At 49.9% G+C, this 20,665-nt stretch overlaps 1 protein-coding gene across 1 annotated transcript in view; it reads left to right on the forward strand.

Moving 5' to 3' along the window:
• MYO1E (myosin IE) overlaps window positions 1–20,665 on the forward strand; it is a 221,547-nt gene that overhangs the window by 194,620 nt on the left and 6,262 nt on the right. Inside the window, exons 24-26 of the mRNA XM_016192846.2 lie at window positions 1,828–1,985; window positions 5,199–5,291; window positions 8,485–8,689. Of these exons, the coding sequence (XP_016048332.1) occupies window positions 1,828–1,985; window positions 5,199–5,291; window positions 8,485–8,689 (456 nt within the window). The remainder of the gene's footprint in view (window positions 1–1,827; window positions 1,986–5,198; window positions 5,292–8,484; window positions 8,690–20,665) is intronic.

Raw genomic sequence — 20,665 nt, forward strand, 5'->3', positions numbered from 1 at the left:
CTCTCTATCTCCTCCTCCCCGCTCAATTTCTCTCTGTCTCTATCCAATCATAAATAAAGACTTAAAAAAGAAACTGTAACATGCACACACATCTTGCATTGCTCAGTAGCCCCTAGAATATTTATTTAGACCTTATTTACTGAGCTCAAAAGATCATACTTAATGAATCCAAATCCCATTGACTACAATCTCTCACTACACCTTTTTTTTCCATTTCTGATGAATAGTGGCTTACAAGATTGTAGGATTAAAGGGTATTGCTCCACACCACAGACACCACCAAGTTTCCCTCTAAGTTTTTCCAGAGAGCTATCTGGCCGTGGGTTCCGGTTTGTGCTAGGGGTCAGTGGCATGAGGGCAGTACAGTCATAGGAGTCCCATGCACGGCACGCGGTCACCGCAGCACAGCAAAAGGCAGTTTCATTGCAATTGTCTTTTTCTGTCTCATCACTCGAGAGAATCTAAGTAACCAAAGCAGAGCAGGCAGGAGCTGAAACCATCTGAAAAGAAAAGCCTGTGAGAGAGAGAATAGAAACACGAGGGAGGGGGTCAGGCGGTAGCGCAGCGGGTTAAGCACAGGTGACACGAAGCACAGGGACTGGCATAAGGATCCTGGTTCGAGCCCCCAGCTCCCCACCTGCAGGGGAGTCGCTTCACAGGCGGTGAAGCAGGTCTGCAGGTGTCTATCTTTCTCTCCTTCTCTCCGTCTTCCCCTCCTCTCTCCACTTCTCTCTGTCCTATCCAATGACAACAACAACAATAATAATAACCACAACAATGATAAAACAACAGGATCAACAAAAGGGGAAAAAATGGTCTCCAGGATCAGTAGATTCATGGTGCAGGCACTGAGCCCCGGCAATAAGCCTGGAGGCAAAAATAAAAATAAAAAAAAGAAACAAGAGGGAGAGGGACCAGACAGTGGCACATCTGGTTGACCGCACACACTACAGTGATCAAGAACCTGGGTTCAAGCCCCTGATCCCCACCTTCAGGGGGAAAGCTTCACAAGTGGTGAAGCAGGGCTGCAGATGTGTTTGTGTGTGTGTCCCCAATTTCTGGCTTTTTCTAGCCAATAAATAAATATAGATAATAACATTTTTTTAAAAAATTAGAAACATGGCCCAGGCAGTAGCGCAGCAGGTTAGGCGCACATGACATGAAGTGCAAGGACCATTGTAAAGATCCCCTGACTCCCCACCTGCAGGGGAGTCGCTTCACAGGTGGTGAAGCAGGTCTGCAGGTGTCTATCTTTCTCTCCCCCTCTCTGTCTTCCTCTCCTCTCTCCATTTCTCTCTGTCCTATCCAACAATGACGACATCAATAACAACAACAATAATGATAATAACAAGGGCAACAAAAGGGAAAAAATAGCCTCCAAGAGCAGTGGATTCATAGTGCAGGCACTGAGCCCCAGCAATAACCCTACAGACAAAAAAAAAAAAAAAACAGAAACATGACGATCTGGGACTAAGGCCGCCTTCTTGGTTGATGGTCTTTGTCTTTCTCCCCTTCTGGGCTGGGGGGACTTGGGGGGGGGTGATGGGATAGGAGAATGCACCTTCTGTTATACTAACCACCTTCTGTGCAAGGTGCACACTCGAGGCCTGTCTCCACCAGCGCGTGTCCCTGGATGCTGCTCACGGGCCCTCCTGTGCCACCCCCAGCGCTGGGCTCTGCGCCTGGCGTAGATGGTGCCACGCTACTTTCCTGGCTGTGCCACCCAGAGGCAGAGCTGGGCGCTGGGGACTGGGGTGGCAGAGGCAGACAGGCTCCTCCCTGTGCCCCCCAACTGCTCATTCCCACGTCTCCACTCGCTCATTGCAGGCTTGAGCTCAAGTTGAAGAAGGAGAACTGGGGCCCCTGGAATACGGGGGGCTCCCGGCAGGTCCAGTTCCAGCAAGGCTTCGGCGACATGGCCATTCTCAAGCCCAGCAACAAAGTGCTGCAGGTCAGCATCGGACCCGGGCTGCCTAAGAACTCCCGTAAGTGCCCACCCGCCTCCCCACCCCCACCCCGCTGCCCTCGCACCTGGTTGGGGGGCGGGGGGTGGGGGACTACACAGGGCCAGGGGTCCTCTTCAGCCCTCCTAGCAGCGCCACGCTGGGCAGTGTTCCTGGCTCTGCAGAGTTCACGGTGGCTGCAGGCCGTCGGCCTCAGGAGGTGGCAGTGGCTGAAAGAGTGGGTTTCCATGTGTGCTGTTCTGTGCCTGGCATAGAATGTGCTAGAATGATGTTCTGTTCTCTCTCTCTCTTATTCGCGATTTAGTAATGTAAGATAATAGGATATAATTCCATATAGTTCCCACCACCAAAGAGAGTTCTGGGTCCCATCCCTTCCACTGGAAGCTGCAGTAGTTCTCCCAAGGTCACCAAGAAGGGCTGATTCTATAGCTGTCTGTCTATATCTGTCTATAATATGTGTATATATATATATTTTTTTTTTCCTCCAACTTTATCATGGGCACTTAGTGTTGCACTACGAACCCGCCACTCCTGGTGGCCATTTTCTCCATTTCACTGGCTAGGACAGAGAAAAATTGAGAGAGGAGATAGAGAGGGAGAGAGAAAGATAGACACCTGCAAGTGGGAGATGGGGGCTTGAACCCAGATCATTGTGAGGGTCCTTGTGCTTCATACTATGTGCGCTTGCTTAAACAGGTGCTCCACCGCCCAGCGCTCTCTCTCCCTCCCTCTCTCTCTCTCTATGTGTGTGTGTGTGTACATATGTGTGTGTGTGTGTATATATATATATATTTCCCCTTTTTTTTCAATGGTCCTGTCTTTATTTCCTTCCTAGTTCGTCTCTACACCTATCACTGCTTCCAAGTGTCTTTCCATTTCTCCTCTCTGATAAGCAAAGCCGTGCCTGGCTTCCTCTGGTGTTTTCCAGATTCACTTCCCTTTCACTGATGGTACAAAAACAAGAATCCTAGTGACAAATGCTTCACTTACCATTTATTCCTCTGGAAGTATGGACCAAAATTCCTTTTGGGGTGCAGAAGATGAGAGTTTTGGCTTCTATAGTTGCTTCTCTACTGGACATGTCTGTTGGCAGGTCAATCCACACCCCCAGCCTGTTTCTGTCTTTCCTTAGTGGGGCGGGGCTCTGGGGAGGTGGGGTTCTGGGGCATATTGGTGAGGTCATCTGCCCAGGGAAGTCAGGATGGAATCATAGTAGCACCTGCAATTTGGTGGCTGAAAGGCAATAAGAAGGAAAGCATGCTTCTCTCTCTCTCTCTCTCATTTTTTTTTTTTTATTATTAACCAGAGCACTGCAACTCTGGCTTCTGGTGATGCAGAGGATTGAACCTGGGACTTTGGAGCTCAGGCATGAGAGTCTCTTAGCATAACCATTATGCTATCTACCCCCCACCTTCGTGTTGATAAATAAATAAGATGGGGCAGGTGGTGATGATTCTCCTGCTTTAGCACCATGTTACACGTGCAGAGGCCCAGATTCAAGCGTCCAGTCCCTCCCTGTGGGAGGTGGGAGGGGGACTCAGACAGTTGAGCATTGCTGCAGTTCTCTCTCTCTCTGTCTCTCTCTCTTTCTCTCCCTTCTTCCCTCCCTCTCTTATTTATTTTTTCCTCAGCACTGCTCAGTTTGGGTTTCTGGTGGTAGTAGGTGGTTGAACCTGGGAATTCAGAGCCTACGCATGAAATCCTCATTGCATAACCGTTATACTATCTCGCCACCCCTCTCACCGTCTATTAAAAGGGGAGAAGGGGGCTGGGGAAATAGCGTCATGGTTCTGTAAAAGACTGTCCTGCCTGAGACTCCAGAGTCCCACGTTCAACCAGCACCATCGTAAGCCAGAGCTGAGCAGTGCTCTGGTCTTTCCCTCTATATATTTCTTCCTCATCAAAATAAAATAAATTAAAAGGGGGAAAGCGTCAACAATAACAAAAATGACTGCCAAGAATCATGGGGGTATTGGGTCACGCAGGCACCAAGCCCCAGCAATGACCCTGGTGGCAAAAATAAACAAACAAGTCAGGTCCAGAGAGAGTTCACCAGGTAAGGGGAGGGCCTAGCAATTAGCACAGCCCAGGCTCAAGCTCAGTCACCACAAGGCACCAAAGAAAGTTCCAGGGCTATGCTATCTCTCTCCCCACCCAACACCCCCCCCCCCGATTATTCTCTGTCTCAATCAAAATGAGAAAGACAGTTCCAGAGTCTAAAAAAAAAAATCACAAAAATGCTGCTAAATAAGGTTGGCTTCAATTCTCAGTCCTTTCCAGTCAGAGATAACACTGTGGTAGTGCCAAAGACTTTCATGCCTGAGGGGCCGGCTGAACACACATGTGATAGTGCTCAAGGACCCAGGTTCAAGCCCCCAGTCCCCACCTACAGGGCTAAAGCTTTACCAGCAGTGAGGCAGAGCTGAAGGGATCTCTCTTTCTCTCCATTTGTTGCTTCCTTCTCAATTTCTGTCTCTGCTCGATAAATAAATTTTTTAAAAAAAAATTTCATGCCTGAGGTTCTGAGGTCCTAAGTTCAATAACCTCCACCACTACCATAAGCCAGAGCTGAGCAGGTAAAAGAAGGAAGGAGAGAGAGAGAGAGAGAGAGAGAGAGAGAGGAAGGAAGGAAGGAAGGAAGGAAGGAAGAAAGAAAGAAAGAAAGAAAGAGAGAAAGAAAGAAAAGTACTACATTTGCCAGCTCCTTGCCTATTTTCTTTTTGAAGAAATTTATGAAGGGGGCCAGGAAGTAGCTCATCCAGTTGTGCACACATTTTTCAACTTGCGTGAGGACCTGGGTTCAAGCCCCCAGCAGCACATGGGAGCATCTTACAGGCCACCAAGGGGTGCTTCCTAAACAGCAGACCTGCACTGTGCTGTCTCTCCTTTCCCTGCCTCTCTCCCCCTCCCTGCCTGAATTAACAAGGGAAAAGGAAAGCAAACAGCAACAAAAAGAGGATTCCCCTGAAAATAGAAGCGGGCAGGCTCAAAGCTCTGGTGTAAAATGAGAGAGATTAATTTAGGAAATGGGAGACAGCTCGGTGATAGAGTACAGGACTTGCATGGGTAAGGCCCTGGGTTTGATCCCCAGCACCCCATGTGATGGAGTGCTGCTCTGGTATCTCTCTCTCTGTCTCTGTCTCCCTCCCCATCTCTCTCATTTAAATAAAAACCCTAGGAGCCAGAGTCCACCGGGAGTGCTAACTTTGACTTTGTCCTGCTTTCTTATCTTAGGCCCCACGAGAAGAAACACCATTCAGACCAGAGGCTATGCCAGCGGCCCGCAGAACGCCAACTACCCAACGAGAGCCGCGCCTCCCCCACCCGGTGAGCTGAGAATATTAGTCAGTCGGGATCCTGAGTCCACACTGGATGCCAGAGTGACACTCTAGCTCACTCTCTCACTCTCTCGTTAATTAAAAAAATAGATTCTCTTTTAAATGTCTTCACTAGAGGCTAGGCAGTGGCACACGAAGTAGAACACGCCTGTTACAATGCACAAGGACCCGGGTTCAAGCTGCAGGTGTCTCTCCCCCGCCCCCACCTTCTCCATCTCCCCCTCCTTCTTAGTTCTCTGTCTGCATCAAGTAAATATATATAATGAAGTTTCAAAAAGTTTAAAATATATATATTTGGTTTTTCCCCCCACTTTTTTTTAAATATTTATTTTATTTATTTATTCCCTTTTGTTGCCCTTGTTTTATTGTTGTAGTTAGTATTGTTGTTGTCGTTGTTGGATAGGACAGAGAGAAATGGAGAGAGGAGGGGAAGACAGAGAGGAGGAGAGAAAGACAGACACCTGCAGACCTGCTTCACCGCCTGTGAAGCGACTCCCCTGCAGGTGGGGAGCTGGGGTTCGAACCGGGATCCTTATGCAGGTCCTTGTGCTTTGCGCCACCTGCGCTTAACCTGCTGCGCTACAGCCCGACTCCCTTCCCCCCACTTTTGTTGCCCTTGTTGTTGTAGCCTTGTTGTGGTTATTATTGTTGTTTGTTTATTTATTTATTTTCCCTTTTGTCGCCATTGTTGTTTAACATTGTTGTGGTTACTGATGTCACTATTGTTGGATAGGACAGAGAGGAATGGAGAGAGGAGGGGAAGACAGAGAGGGGGAGAGAAAGACAGACACCTGAAGACCTGCTTCACCGCCTGTGAAGTGACTCCCCTGCAGGTGGGGAGCCAGGACCTCGAACCGGGATCCTTACGCCGGTCCTTATGCTTTGCACCACGTGCGCTTTGTTGTGGTTATTACTGTTACTGTTGATGTCGTTTGTTGTTGGATAGGACAGAGAGAAGTGGAGAGAGGAGAGGGAAACAGAGGGAGAAAAAGACAGACACCTGCAGACCTGCTCCACCACCTATGAAGCGACTCCTCTGCAGGTGGGGAGCCGGGGGCTCGAACCGGGATCCTTATACTGGTCCTTGCGCTTTGTGCCGTGTGCGCTTAACCCGCTGCACTACTGCCCAACCCCCTTGTTTTTTTTTTTAAGAATTTATTTATTTATTCATGAGAAAGGAGAGAGAGAAAGAACTAGACATCACTCTGGTACATGTGCTGCCAGAGATTGAACTCAGGACCTCATGGTTGAGAATCCAATGCTTTATCCACTGCGCCACCTCCCCTCAGACCACTCTATTTACTTTTTTATGATCGAGAAGTCAAAGCATTGTTCAACTATGGTTTATGGTGGTATCAGGAATAGAATTTGGGGAATGTGGAAATCTCCATTGCTCTCCTAAGCCCTCCCTGTCTTGGGTCAAAGGTCCTGTGCACAGCACTGTCCCCAGGCCCAAGGCTCCGACCAGACCACAGGAAGCCAGATCCCAGAGCAGAAATCCAATCCCATGGGTGGGGGTGGGGTGGCCCTCCCAGGGGCTTGGCTGTCCTCACTGGGTGCCTAGGGGTTCATTGGGTGAACTTAGGGTCTCAGGCATAGAAATACTGTACTCTTAACTCATTGAGCTATCTCTGTAGTCCAGTTATGTTTGTTTGTTTGTTTGTTTTGTTTTTGGGTGGAGACAGGGATTGAGTGGTCTGGGAGATGGTGCAGTGAATAAAGCTTTGGACTCTCAGGCATGAGATCCTGAGTTTGATCCCTAGCAGCAAGTGTGCCAGAGTGACGTCTGGTTCTTTCTCTCTCTCCTCCTTCTACCTTTCTAATCAATGAATAAATAGTCTTTAAAATAAACAGAGACAGACAGACAGACGTTAAGAGGGGAGTGGGAGACAAAAAGAAAGGGAGAAAGAGACACCTGTTGGAAGTCTGGTGGTAGCACAGCAGGTTAAGCGCAGGTGGCGCAAAGCACAAGGACCGACATAAGGATCCCGGTTCGAACCCCCGGCTCCCCACCTGCAGGGGAGTCAGTTGCTTCACAAGTGGTGAAGCAGGTCTGCAGGTGTCTATCTTTCTCTCCCCCTCTCTGTCTTCCTCTCCCCTCTCCATTTCTCTCTGTCCTATCCAACAACAATGACATCAATAATAACTACAACAATAAACCAACAAGGGCAACAGAAGGGAATAAATAAATATAAAAAAATTTTTTTTTAAAGAAAGAGACACCTGCATCACTTTAAAGCTTCCCCCGAGACTTGAACCTGGATCCTTGCACACTGTTAATGGCCGCGCTGAACCAGATGTATCACCATTCACCCGATCCCTCCCCTATCCCCCACCTCCGCCACTTTATTTGTTAAGATGTGTTTGTTCTGAGGAAGAGAGCCAGAGCACCACACTGGCATATGTGGTCACCTTCTGGGCTCCTAAATATACTTCAAAGAAAGAAACAAAGTCAGAGAACTGAGTCAGCAGTGGAGCATGGGACATGCAACCTTGAAGTTCCAGGTTCGATCCCCTGTGCTGCATATGCCAGACTCTGCTCTCTCTCCCTGGAGCAACGGATAAAGCTTTGGTATCTCAGACAGAAGGTCCTGAGTTCAACCCCTGACATACCTTGTGCCAGAGTGATGCTCTAGTTCTCTCTCTCTCTCTCTCTCTCTTTCTCTCACTGACAAAAACATAATTTTTAGGTCAGGGCGAGGCATAATGGTTAGACAAAAAACTCTCAGGGGCTGGGTTGTGGCACACCTGAATTAGCACACATATTACAATGCACAAGGACCCAGGTTCAAGCCCCCAGCCCCCAGCCCCCAGTCCCCACCTACAGGGGGAAAGCTTTGCAAATAGTGAAGCAGTGTTGGCAGGTATCTCTCTCTCTCTTCTCTTGATTTCCAAAAAAAAAAAAACAACTCTCATTCCTGAGGCTCCAATGTCTCAGGTTCAATCCCCAGCACCACCATAAGCCAGAGCTGAGTAGGGCTCTGAGCATTCTCTCTGTGTCTTCCTCTCTGTATCTCTCTCTCTCCCTCTCTCTCCCTCTCTCTCTCTTTCTCTCTCTCCCATTAAAATGTTTAAATCTTTTTAAAAATAATAAAAGCTAAAATGAAAAATGAAAGGCATTTGGTGAGGGCTTCGTGAAGGCTTGGGAAGCTGACACCCGCTCTCTGCCTCTGTCCCTCCAGGCCACCACCAGAATGGAGTCCTCAAAAACCAGTTTGTGCCCCAGCCCCACGTGCCCGGCACACAGAGGGCGAATCAGAAGAGTCTATACACGTCTATGGCCCGGCCGCCCCTGCCCCAGCAGCAGTCCACCGGCTCTGACCACCGGGTGTCCCAGGCTCCGGAGAGTTTCGACTTCCTCAAGGTCCCGGACCAGGGTGCCGCAGGGTGAGCTGCCCCCAGCCCCCAGATGTCTCCACCAGAGGCGCCTGGGGTTTCCCTAGACTGCCTGCGCCTGATTCTCAGGTTCAAATCTCCACCCACATGCTGCAACCCAAGGCTGCGAGGCCCTCAGTGGGTGTTGCTGAGAGAGCAGAGGCCAGGAGTTCGGTCACGCGGTAAACTGCACACCACAGCATGCGCAGGGATGTGGGTTCGACCCCCTGGCCATCCCCTGGGAGCAACACACAAAAGGAAACTTCACAAGTGGTAGAACAGTAGCGCTGTCTCTCTCCTTTCCAGTTTCCAGTCTACCTCCTCCTCTCTGTCTCTCACCCTCTTTCTGGGGGTGGGGGGAGAGGAAAAATTAGAATCTACCAGGAGCTATAGAAGCATGCACCACCATAAGCCAGAGCTGAGTGGGTGTGTGACGCTAAGCAAGCCCTGACAACAAGAAGATAATAGTAGTGAAAATAGTGGTCCGGGAGGTGGCGCAGCGATAAAGCTTTGGACTCTCGAGCATGAGGTCCCAAGTTCGATCCCCAGCAGCACATGTGCCAGAGTGATGTCTGGTTCTTTCTCTCTCCTCCTATCTTTCTCATAAATAAATAAAATCTTTAAAAAAAAAATAGTAGTAAGAATAGTAAAATGGGCAGGTACAAAACTCTGGCAGCAAAATAATAGTAATGTATTTATATTTATTTATTATTGGATAGAGACAGAGAAATTGAGAGAGGGGAGTCGGGCGGTAGCACAGCAGGTTAAGCACACGTGGCACAAAGCGCAAGGACCGGAGTAAGGTTCCTGGTTCGAGCCCCCGGCTCCCCACCTGCAGGGGGGTCGCTTCACAGGCGGTGAAGCAGGTCTGCAGGTGTCTGTCTTTCTCTCCCCCCTCTGTCTTCCCCTCCTCTCTCCATTTCTCTCTGTCCTATCCAACAACGACGACATCAATAACAACAATAATAACTACAACAACAGGGGCAACAAAAGGAAATAAATAAATATTCAAAAAAATTTTTTTTTGAAAAAGAAATTGAGAGGGGAAGAGAGAGACAGCTGCAGCCCTGCTTCACCACTCATGAAGCTTTCCCCCTGCAGGTGGGGACCAGGGGCTTGAACCCGGGTCCTTGCGCACTGTAGTGTGGTAAAAGTAGAGTTACATTGCACACAGCTGACTTTCACAGAGGGGCTTGTAAACGCCATAGAAACTCCTCAAGAGGGTCCTTAAACCTGGAGATACAGTTATTCTGAGATCTCTTTTGCTGTCTGCATGGTTGAGGACTCCTGGTTGCTGTTTTATGTCGATGCTTATAGTTGATTGTTTTTTTTTTTTTTTCTTTATTGGGGGATTAATGTTTTACAGTCAAGGGTAAATAAAATAGTTTGTACATGCATAACATTTCTCAGTTTTCTACATAACTATACAACCCCCAGTAGGTCCTCTGTCATCCTTTTCCAGGACCTGTACTCCCCCCCAGATTTTTTTGATATATTTTTTAATATTTATTTATTTATTTCCTTTTGTTGCCCTTGTTGTAGTTGTTATTGATGTCATCATTGTTGGATAGGACAGAGAGAAATGGAGAGAGGGGGAGAGAAAGACAGACACCTGCAGACCTGCTTCACCGCCTGTGAAGCGACCCCCCTGCAGGTGGGGAGCCGGGGGCTCAAACCGGGATCCTTACGCCGGTCCTTGCACTTCGTGCCACGTGTGCTTAACCTGCTGTGCTACCGCCTAACTCCGTTTTGATTTTTAATAAAGTCTTATTTACAGGCCATGTGGTGGTGCACCTTGTTCAGTGCTCACATTACAGTGCACAAGGATCTGGCTTCGAGCCTGTGGTCCCCACCTGCAAGGGGGAAAGCTTAACAAATGGTGAAGCAGGGTAACAGGTATCTCTCTGTCTCTCTCCCTCTCTACCCCTCCATTCTCAATTTCTCTCTGTCTGTATCCAATAATAAATAAATATATTTTTAAAAAATCTTGTTGAATGAGAGAGATACAAAGAGAAAGAGGGCCCTGCTCAGCTCTGGTTTTGGGTGGTGCTGGAGACTGAACCTGGGATCTTAGAGCTTTCAGGCATGAAAGCCTTTTGCAGAACCGTTAAGCTCTCTTCCCACCATCTCCCCTTTTAAATATATATATAATTTGTTTATTGTTCGTTGGCTAGAGACAGAGAGAAATCATGAGGGAAGGGGGAGGTAGAGAGGAAGAGAAACAGAGAAGCTTGTGAATTTGAGCCCAGGTCTTTGCACACTAGAACGTGCACTTAAGGGGGTGACCACCTCCTGGCTGCATGTGTCCCTCACAGCCATGAGGCCAGCTTCACTACAGGTGTGTGGGCTCTGCCAGGAGGCTGGTATGGGTTCCAGAAAGAGGAAGGACGGGCCCTGGAGCCAGATGGGTGGGAGGCACCAATGGGAACACCTTTCACTTTTGACAGGACAGGCTGGGGGTCACAGGGAAGCTCCTGTCAGCCATTGGCTGTTTCTGCGGCCAAGTGTCCTTTCCCTCCTGTGTGTTCTGAGGTGCTGTCACCGAGCTGGGTGGGGGCTGCCAAGGACACTGGCACCCCGTACCTGGCAGAGTCCCAGATGTGATAGAGAAGATTCCACATGGATGATGATGTTGGGGCCTTACAGCAGCCACTCATGCTGGTGGAGTTAGTGACTTTTCTATTTTCTTTTTTTTTTTCTTTAAGAATTCATCTGGGGGGGGGTCAGGAGGTAGCGCAGCGGGTTAAGCGCAGGTGGCACAAAGCGCAAGGACCAGCGTAAGGATCCTGGTTGCAGCCCCTGGCTCTCCACCTGCAGGGGAGTCACTTCACAGGCCGTGAAGCAGGTCTGCAGGTGTCTATCTTTCTCTCCCCATCTCTGTCTTCCCCTCCTCTCTCCATTTCTCTCTGCCCTATCCAACAACAATAACAAACAATAATAATAACCACAACAACCAATGATAGAAGGGCAACAAAAGGGAAAAAAAATAGCCTCCAGGAACAGTGGATTCGTGGTTCAGGCACCGAGCCCCAGCGATAACCCTGGAGGCAAAAAAAAAAAAGAAAGAAATTAAGGGAAGATTTGGTCAAGCAAGGTTCTTTCATTCTTCATGGGTAAGCACAAAAGGTGATAGCCTCAAAAAAAATAGTTGCAGGCTTAGGATTTTACAGAGTCAGAAAGGGAGAGGGGACTTGGGAATGGGTTTGTGTCCTGGAGAGGGTGAAGGGAGGGACAGTCACCAGGCCATCTCTCTCTCTCTCTCCGGCCCCTGTGGTGTGTGTGTGTTCATTCCAGCCTGCTGAACTGAGGAAAATAAATTCAAGGTGACGTCATGGCTTACATCTGGAGGTCTCTGCTGGGCTGCAGAGGTCTCTCCCAGGGCTGTTTCTCATCTTCTCTCTGCACTCTGCCCTCTGCCCTCTGCTCTCTGCCCTCTGCCCTCTGCCCTCTGCTCTCTGTCTGCAGCCGGGTCCTGGTTTTTCAGACTCCCATGCACAGTTAGTAAACACACTCCTTCCCCGGTAGCTCTGGCTGACTAGAAGTAACTCGGAAGAGCCCACAGTGAAGGCCGCGGAGAAGGCCGCTGTGGCAACGCAGAGGCTGCTGGGAAGGCCGTGGCCAGTGGGGGTGAGAATGGTCGCGGAGCTATCCGCATGGGGCCTCTCCTTCTCGCTTGTGTAAGTAGCTGAATTCCACCAGTTCTGGTGAGCTTGCTTTCCTGGCTGACCTACAGCAGCACTTCAAGGGCTGTAATGCACACCAGCATCGCACAGAGAGAGCCCGTCTCTGCTCTGACCTGGAGTGGGGCCCAGGATTCACATTTTATTGTATTTTATTGCCACCAGGGTTATCACTAGGGCTCAGTGCCTGCACTTCTCTGCCTTTGCCAATGGCTATTTCCCTCCCTCCCTCTCTCTCTCTCCCTCTCTCCCTCTCTCTCTCTCCCTCCCTCTCTCTCTAAATGAAGGTGAGAGAGAGAGAGAGACATCTGCAGGACTGCCCCCACCTCTCTTGAAGCTTCTCTCCCTGCAGGTGGGAAGCCAGGGCTTGAACCGGGTCCTCAAAGTGTCAATTGCTGCTGATTGAGTGACCAAATTTCAGAAGCCACCTGTCTGATTGATTGGTTGGTTGATTGATTGACTGATTGATTTTGGACACTAGCCACATCTCTTTGGAGGGCTGAGTGGAAAGGGGGGCTTCTTTTCCCCTCTGACACCCAGATTGCTGATCCTCGGGTGGTGGGTGGGGACGTGGAGAAGGCACCTGCCTCTTCCTGGGCCCCTCCAGAGTCGACAGGTTGAGAGCAGCCCACACCGTGTCTCACGGGCATCTACCAGCTCCTGCTGGCACTGCTCTTGGCAGGCAGCTGAGTCTTCCCAGCCTGCTTTGCAGTCACAGGCTCGCACCCCAGCCCACCGCAACCAGCTGGCAGCCCAAAGCCTGCAGCTCAGAGCAGCGCATGGTAGCCGCAGCTGCTCCCTTCCAGCCCTCAGCCACCGGCAGGACAGGACAGCAGGTACACAGGCTCTCCTGGCAATGCCCTGAGGCTGGAGGGAGAGGGTGCCAGCCCAGCCCGGCGGGCGCAGGGCAGCAGGGTGCCCCAGCCCCCAGGCCTTTTGTATGTAAAACTCTCACTCCTCTCCCTGGGTCTCAGCTCTGAGAACCCCAGTGGGTCCTTGGCCCTATTCAAAGTATTGTTTTTCTAGAACAGCAAGTTCTAGAAGTTCACTGAAATGGAACAGATTGACCTGAGGCGTACATGGCAGAAGCCTAGTGGCCGCCTCTCTTTAAGAGCTCTTCTTCCCAGGGAATCGTGGATGGGATTTCTCCCACTGGGGGTGGCTGGAGCGAACAGGGAGTGTTGGAACCTGGAGCTTGTGTCTTTCCACAAGCGTGACAGTTTCCGTGTGTGCACCATTCCGGACAGCGGCCTGGGACTGAACAAGAGAACTTAGTCCTGTCCTGGATTTCTTTTCTCACCCCGCCCCCCACCCACCCATACCCTGTTCTATTTATTTACTTACTTATTTTGGATAAAGACAGAGGAATCGAGAGGTGGGGGAAGGAGAGACCAGCAGCACTATTTTACTGCATGTGAAGCCCCACCCCCGCAGCTTGGCATAAGGAGCTTGAACCCAGGTCCTTGGGCGCTGTAATGCGTTCACTCATGCCACCACCCAGCCCTCTCCCCTTCCCCCACATACCCTGAGCTGTATAAGCATGTTTGGCATAAGCGATCATTTCTTTTGGATCATGGAATGCGGGTGGAATGAAACGGTGTAATTAGCACCTCAAGTTAATTTAGGAAACTCTTTGACAGTTTATTTTATATTCTGTTGGGTTTGTTGTGGGGGGGGGTGACGTCTTCACTCAGCGGGCTTCTTCACCCTCCAGTCGCCATGTTTGTGACGCGTCTGCTTTTCCTGTTGCTGTTCAGGAAAACGAAGGCTGTGTGGAGGGACTCTCCCAGTCCCTTTGCCTACATTATGAAAGCTTGCCGCCCCCCAAGGAGAGAGGACAGAATGGCAAGAGTGGTACAGACAGGGGGCCGGGCAGTGGCACACCCGGTTAAGTGCTCAGGTGACCCTGTAAGAACCTGGGTTTGAGCCCTCGGCTCCCCACCTGCAGAGGGCGGAGAGCAGTGAAGTAGATACTGAAGGCATCTGTCTGTCTCTCTCCCTGTCTTCCCCTGCCCTCTTGATCTCTGTCAGTTCTGTCAAATAAAGGGGAAGAAAATGCAGCCAGGCGATGGCACACCTGGTTAAGTGTATATATTATTAAGCACAAGGACCCGGGTTCAAGCGCCCACTCCCCCCTGCAACGGGAAGCTTTATGAGCAGTGAAGCAGATCTGCAGGTGTCTGTCTTTCTCTCCTCCTCTCTGTCATTCCTCCCCTCTCAATTTCTCTCTGTCCTATCCAATAAAATAGAAGGGGAAAAAAGGAAGAAAAAAAAACTGAAATAATATAAGCAAGGCATTCATTCATCAGAAGTCATTTGTTCTGACTTCATGAGGAAACTTGTTTTGCCAGTCAAGTGAGTTTGGGGTTTGCTTTTTACCAGAGCACTGCTCAGCTCTGGCTTACACTGCTGTGAGGAGTTTGAACTCAACCCCCTGGAGCTTCAGATATGAAAGGTTTTTGCATAACTATTTGCATCTCCCCAGCCTGAGCTTTCTTTCTTTTTTATTTTATTTCTTTATTGGGAGATTGATATTTTACATTCGACAGTAAATACAACAGTTTGTACATGCATAACATTTCTCAGTTTTCCACATAACAATACAACCCCCACTAGGTCCTCTGTCATCCTTTTTGGACCTGTACTCTTCCCCCCACCCACCCCAGAGTCTTTTACTTTGGTGCAATACACCAATTCCAGTTCAGGTTCTACTTGTGTTTTCTCTTCTGATCTTGTTTTTCAACTTCTGCCTGGAGTGAGATCATCCCATATTCATCCTTCTGTTTCTGACTTATTTCACTCAACATGATTTCTTCAAGCTCCATCCAAGATGGGCTGAAACCTGTGAAGTCACTATTTTTAATAGCTGAGTAGTATTCCATTGTGTATCCAGACCACAACTTTCCAGCCTGAGCTTTCTTTATGCTTTCACTCCTGCAGCTGAGGTCTATCCTAATCCACTACCCACCCAGTATTGCCAGCATCCAAATGCCCCTGGAAATAGTATTTTTGCTGGGCGCCCCTTTTTTTTTTTTTAAAAAAAAAAAAGATTGGAGAGACGGTATAGTGGTTCTGCAAAAGACTTTCATGCCTGAGGCTCTGAGATCTCAGGGTCAGTCCCCAGCACCACCATAAACTGGAGCTGAACAATGCTCTGGTCCTTTATGTATATCTCTTTCATTAAAATGAAATAAAATGGGGGGCTGGGCAGTAGCACACATGGCACAAAGCACAAGGATCCCGGTTCGAGCCCCCGGCTCCCCACCTGCAGGAGGGTCGCTTCACAGGCGGTGAAGCAGGTCTGCAGGTGTCTGTCTTTCTCTCCCCCTCTCTGTCTTCCCCTCCTCTCTCCATCTCTCTCTGTCCTATCCAACAACAGCAACAGCAGCAACAACAATGGAAAAAAGATGGCTGCCAGGAGCAGTGGATTCCTAGTGCAGGCACCAAGCCCCAGCAGTAACCCTGGAGAAAAAAAAAAAAAGGAAGAAATGAAATAAAATATCTTGAAAGTTTTTTGGTTTTTTTTTTTTTTTAATGGTAAAGACAGGCAGAGAAAGATTGTGAAAGAAACCACACCACAAAGCTTCCTTCAGTGCTGTGGGGGCCAAGTTTGAACCTGGGTCCTTCATATAGCAAAGCAGAGCATAACTATCCAAGTGAGCTTTGTGGCTGGTCCCTCTCATGGGAGGAGAACAACTTAGGAAGTCTCAAGGCACTGCAGAAATGAATCCAGCTAGAATCTGGAGAAAGAAAAGAAAAATATTCGAGAAGGGCTCAGGGATGGGGCTGCTGGCCTCTCGGCAGAGAGGGAGCCCGCAGGGGAATGCAAATACTCTGGGCAGGGTTCTCCTGCCGTGGTTTCCAGGGGCTTCAAGTCCACCCAATCGTGTCCAATAGCAACAGTTCGCAGCCCGTCATCTGGGGGAGCAGCGGCCAGTTTCCTGGCCCCAAACAGACTTGAAGCTTAGGAATTCCTGGCATCGGCTCCCACGTTTCCAGTAATGTTTGCGGAGCCAACCTTTTGGAATGGAGCACTTTTTTTTTTTTTTTTGGTGGGGGGAGTAGGCAGGGAAATAAAAATGCCATTATTGTCCTTCTTAGAATCTAGGGCGTAAATCTCACTGCTGAAGAACAGTGGCTGGTGAAAGAAACCCAACTCCCGGGCTTCTCACCACCAGAGAGCAGCCCAGTGATGCAGAGGTGCTGGGGGCGGGGGTGGCTCAGGGAAGCTAGGGGGGCTGGGGTGTAGAGAGCATAGTGGTTATACAGAGAGACTCTCCAGCTTGAAGCTCCAAAGTCCCAGGTTTAATCCCCCGCACTGCCATAAAACCAGAGCTGAGGAAGTCAGGCGGTAGCGCAGCGGGTTAACCACAGGTGGAGCAAAGTGCAAAGACCGGCGTAAGGATCCTGGTTCGAGCCCCCGGCTCCCCACTTGCAGGGGCGTCGCTTCACAGGCAGTGAAGCAGGTCTGCAGGTGTCTCTCTCTCCCCCTCTCTGTCTTCCCCTCCTCTCTCCATTTCCCTCTGTCCTATCTAACAATGATGGTATCAATAACTACAACAATAAAAGACAACAAGGGCAACAAAAGGGGGAAAAAAGTTATCTCCTCCAGTCTTGTTTGTGTCTTTTTATTTGGTTGCTGCCAGGGCTTCACTGGAACTTTATGCCTCCACCAGTGGTCTGGGTTGGTGTCTGTCTCTGTCTCTCCCTCTCATTTTTTTTTTTAATGACGGAGAGACAGCTACCGGAGCACTGCTCAGCTGTGGCTTATGGTGGTGCTGGGGACTGAACCTGGGACCTAGGAATCTGAGGCGTGAAATTTTTTGCGTAACCATTCTGCTATCTCCTCTGCCGATTATCTTTCTCTTTTCCCCCTTCTTTTTTTTTTTCCAGTTAGAGCATGAAAGCAGTGAGTGGAGAGGAAAAAGAGAAATCCCACAGCACCTGCACTCCTGCTTATGAAGTTTCTCCTGGTCCTTACGTACTATGGCCTTGCAGAGAAAAAGTCTATATATTTTTTTATTTTATTTTATCTTGGACAGAGGCAGAAAAATTGAAAGGGGGGAGTTGGGCGGTAGCATAGCGGGTTAAGTGCACGTGGCACAAAGCGCAAGGACCTGCGGAAGGATCCCGGTTCAAGCCTCAGATCCCCACCAGCAGGGGAGTCGCTTCACAGGCGGTGGGTGAAGCAGGTCTGCAGGTGTCTGTCTTTGTCTCCTCCTCTCTGTCTTCCCTTCCTCTCTCCATTTCTCTCTGCCCTATCCAACAACGACATCAACAACAACAATAACAACAACCATAAAACAACAAGGACTACAAAAGGAATAAATAAATAAATAAAAATTGAAAGGGAAGGCAGATAAGATAGACAGACAGATCTGCTGCCCTGCTTCACCACTCAGGAAGCTTCCCCCCCGCAGGTGAGGACCAGGGGCTTGAACCGGCGTCCCTGTGCACAGTAATTTGTGCACTCAGCTGGGTGTGCCACCTCCCAGCCCTCCACCTTTGCTTTTCATGTAATGGATTCAGTCCCCAATGTGTGACATGATTTCGTTAATTTAATTCGTGTGTGTGTGTGTGTGTGTGTGTGTGTGTGTTAGTGGGTTGCAGCATTGTAAGCTGGCAGGGCCTAGTTCCACACTGTACCCACCACCAAAGTTCTGTGTCCTCACCCTCCCACCTCCACAAATGTAGCCACCAGAGCTCTCACAGAGTCTTGGGAAAAGGTTGTTTGCTTCTGGTTTTTGTGACACACTCTTTAATCACAACTGTGTTTGCACAACAGACCCACGTAATTCCTGAGCATGTATCATGACAAGAGCTGTCCTGAGCCAGTTCTGGCCCAGTGGGCATTGGGGGTCATTTTGAAGTGGGGGGAGTCCGAGTCTCTTCCCTGCCTCTGGGGTCAGGGCACTCACGGCCGTCTGCCATCCATTTCTGACAGCTCCCAAAGCCAGGCTGGCTCCATCTGTAGCCTGCATGGCGTCGCCACCTAGTGGCATCTAGGAGACTTGCATCGAATTCCCGGCTGTGGGCTGAGCTGGGGAGGTAGCTCTGGTTTGGTTTGGTTTGTGGTTTTTTCTTAATCACTCCAGGTTATCACTAGGGCTCGGTGCTTGCACTAAAATCCACTGCTCCTGGAGACCATTTTTCCCATTTTGTTGGCATTGTTGTTATTGTTGCCATTGCTGTTGTTGTTGGATAGGACAGAAAAAAATGGAGAGGGAGGGGAGAAAGACAAGACACCTGGAGACCTGCTTCACTGTCTGTGAACACACACACACACACACACACACACACACACACACACGTGTGCATGCAAGTGGGGAGGCAGGGCTCAAACGTGCTTAACCCACTGCGCTACCACCCGGCCCCAGGAGGGAGCTCTTTTTTTGCCTCCAGGGTTATTGCTGGGGCTCGGTGCCTGCACTGCGAATCCACTGCTCCTGGAGGCCATTTTTCCCATTTTGTTACCCTTGTCGTTGTTACCCTTGTTGTTGTCATTGTTATTATTGTTGCCAGATAGGACTGAGAGAAATGGAGAGAGGAGGGGAGACAGGGGAGAGAGAAAGATAGACACCTGAAGACCTGATTCACTGCTTGTGAAGTGACCCCCCCCCCCCCCGCAGGTGGGGAGCCAGGGGCTCGAACCAGGATCCTTACGCTGGTCCTTGCTCTTTGCACCATGTGTGCTTAACCCGCTGTGCTACAGTCCGATGCCCTAGGAGGTAGCTCTTAATACCAGATGCCTTCTAACGTGTTCCCTGGGCCTGCGGGGTGGCCCATTCCCTGGGCACAGCCTCCCTGGGCTCCCTTCTGTCTCTGGCAGCAAAGATGATGATGAGATCTCCTAAATCAGCCTAAGGCTGCATGCTTTCTTCTGCCCCATGAAGGTGTGACCCCAGTGAAGACCTGGGGTGGGTCCAGGATGGGTGTAGCCCTCACCAGGGAAGGAGAGGTTCACCGGGGGACTGTCTCCCTCTGGGAGTCCCCTCCCAGTCAGGGAGGAGGTGTGAACAGGAGGGAGCCAGACAGCGGTGACTCAACGTTGCCTAAACAGATCTCCTGACACAGAATACAGGGCTCTGCTCCACCTCCAGCTTCCCTCCTCTCTGCCCACTCGGGCATCATCAGACGCAGCTCTGCTTCCATGCGGGGAGCCCCGACAGACTGCACACCGCCTCCCCCACATTCCGCCTCCTGACTGTGGGGCCCTGGGAATCCCCTTCGACCAGGTGGTGAATAAACAGGGCCTTGATGCTGCAAGTGTCTGTTGCCAGGGGTGGTCTCCCCGGGAACCCAGAGATTCGAGACCCCGCAGCCTCGGGATCAGAGCGTATGCCCAGGCTGCGACCCCACCTCGGCCACCTCGGCCTCTCGGGGCTGCTGGTACATGGCTGGCACCAGCCCCCTGGATATCAGCGGAGCCCAGATGGGTCCCTTGTCTTTTTCAGAGAGAATTTCCATGCCGTAGAATCACCTCTCCAGAGGCCGGGTGGTTCACCTGGTAGAGTGCACGTTATCATGTGTAAGGACCCAGGTTCAAGCCCCCCGTCCCCCACCTGCGGGGGGTGGGGAAGCTTCACAAGCAGTGAAGCAGGGCTGCAGGTGTCTTTTCCCTTTCTACCTCCACCTGCCCCTCTCAGTTTCTCTCTCTGTCTCTATCCAATAAATAAATTAAATAAATATCTGAAGAGGATGGGGGAGATAGCATAATGGTTACGCAAAAGGATTTTCACGCCTGAGGCTCCAGAGTCCCCAGGTTCAATCCATCACACTTGTATAAGCCAGCGCTGAGCAGTGCTTTGGTCACAAAATCAATAAATAAATGCAGGACAGGAGCACACCCTGTTAAGTGCAGACATTTCTTTTTTATTTTATTTTATATATTTTTATTTATTCCCTTTTGTTGCCCTTGTTGTTTTATTGTTGTAGTTACTTTTTTAAAAAATATTTATTAATGAGAAAGATAGGAGAGAGAAAGAACCAGACCTCACCCTGGTACATTGCTGCCGGGGATTGAACTCAGGACCTCATGCTTGAGAATCCAATGCTTTATCCACTGTGCCACTTGCCGGACCCACTGTTGTAGTTATTATTGTTGTTACTGATGTCATCGTTGTTGGATAGGACAGAGAGAAATCGAGAGAGGCGGGGAAGATAGACACCTGCAGACCTGCTCCACCACTTGTGAAGCGACTTCCCTGCAGGTGGGGAACCGGGGGCTCGAACTGGGATCCTTACGCCGGTCCTTGTGCTTTTTGCCACCCGCGATTAACCCGCTGTGCTACCACCCAAATCCCTTTTT

This window comes from Erinaceus europaeus, chromosome 16 (genome assembly GCF_950295315.1).
Source record: "Erinaceus europaeus chromosome 16, mEriEur2.1, whole genome shotgun sequence".
Lineage (NCBI taxonomy): Eukaryota > Metazoa > Chordata > Mammalia > Eulipotyphla > Erinaceidae > Erinaceus > Erinaceus europaeus.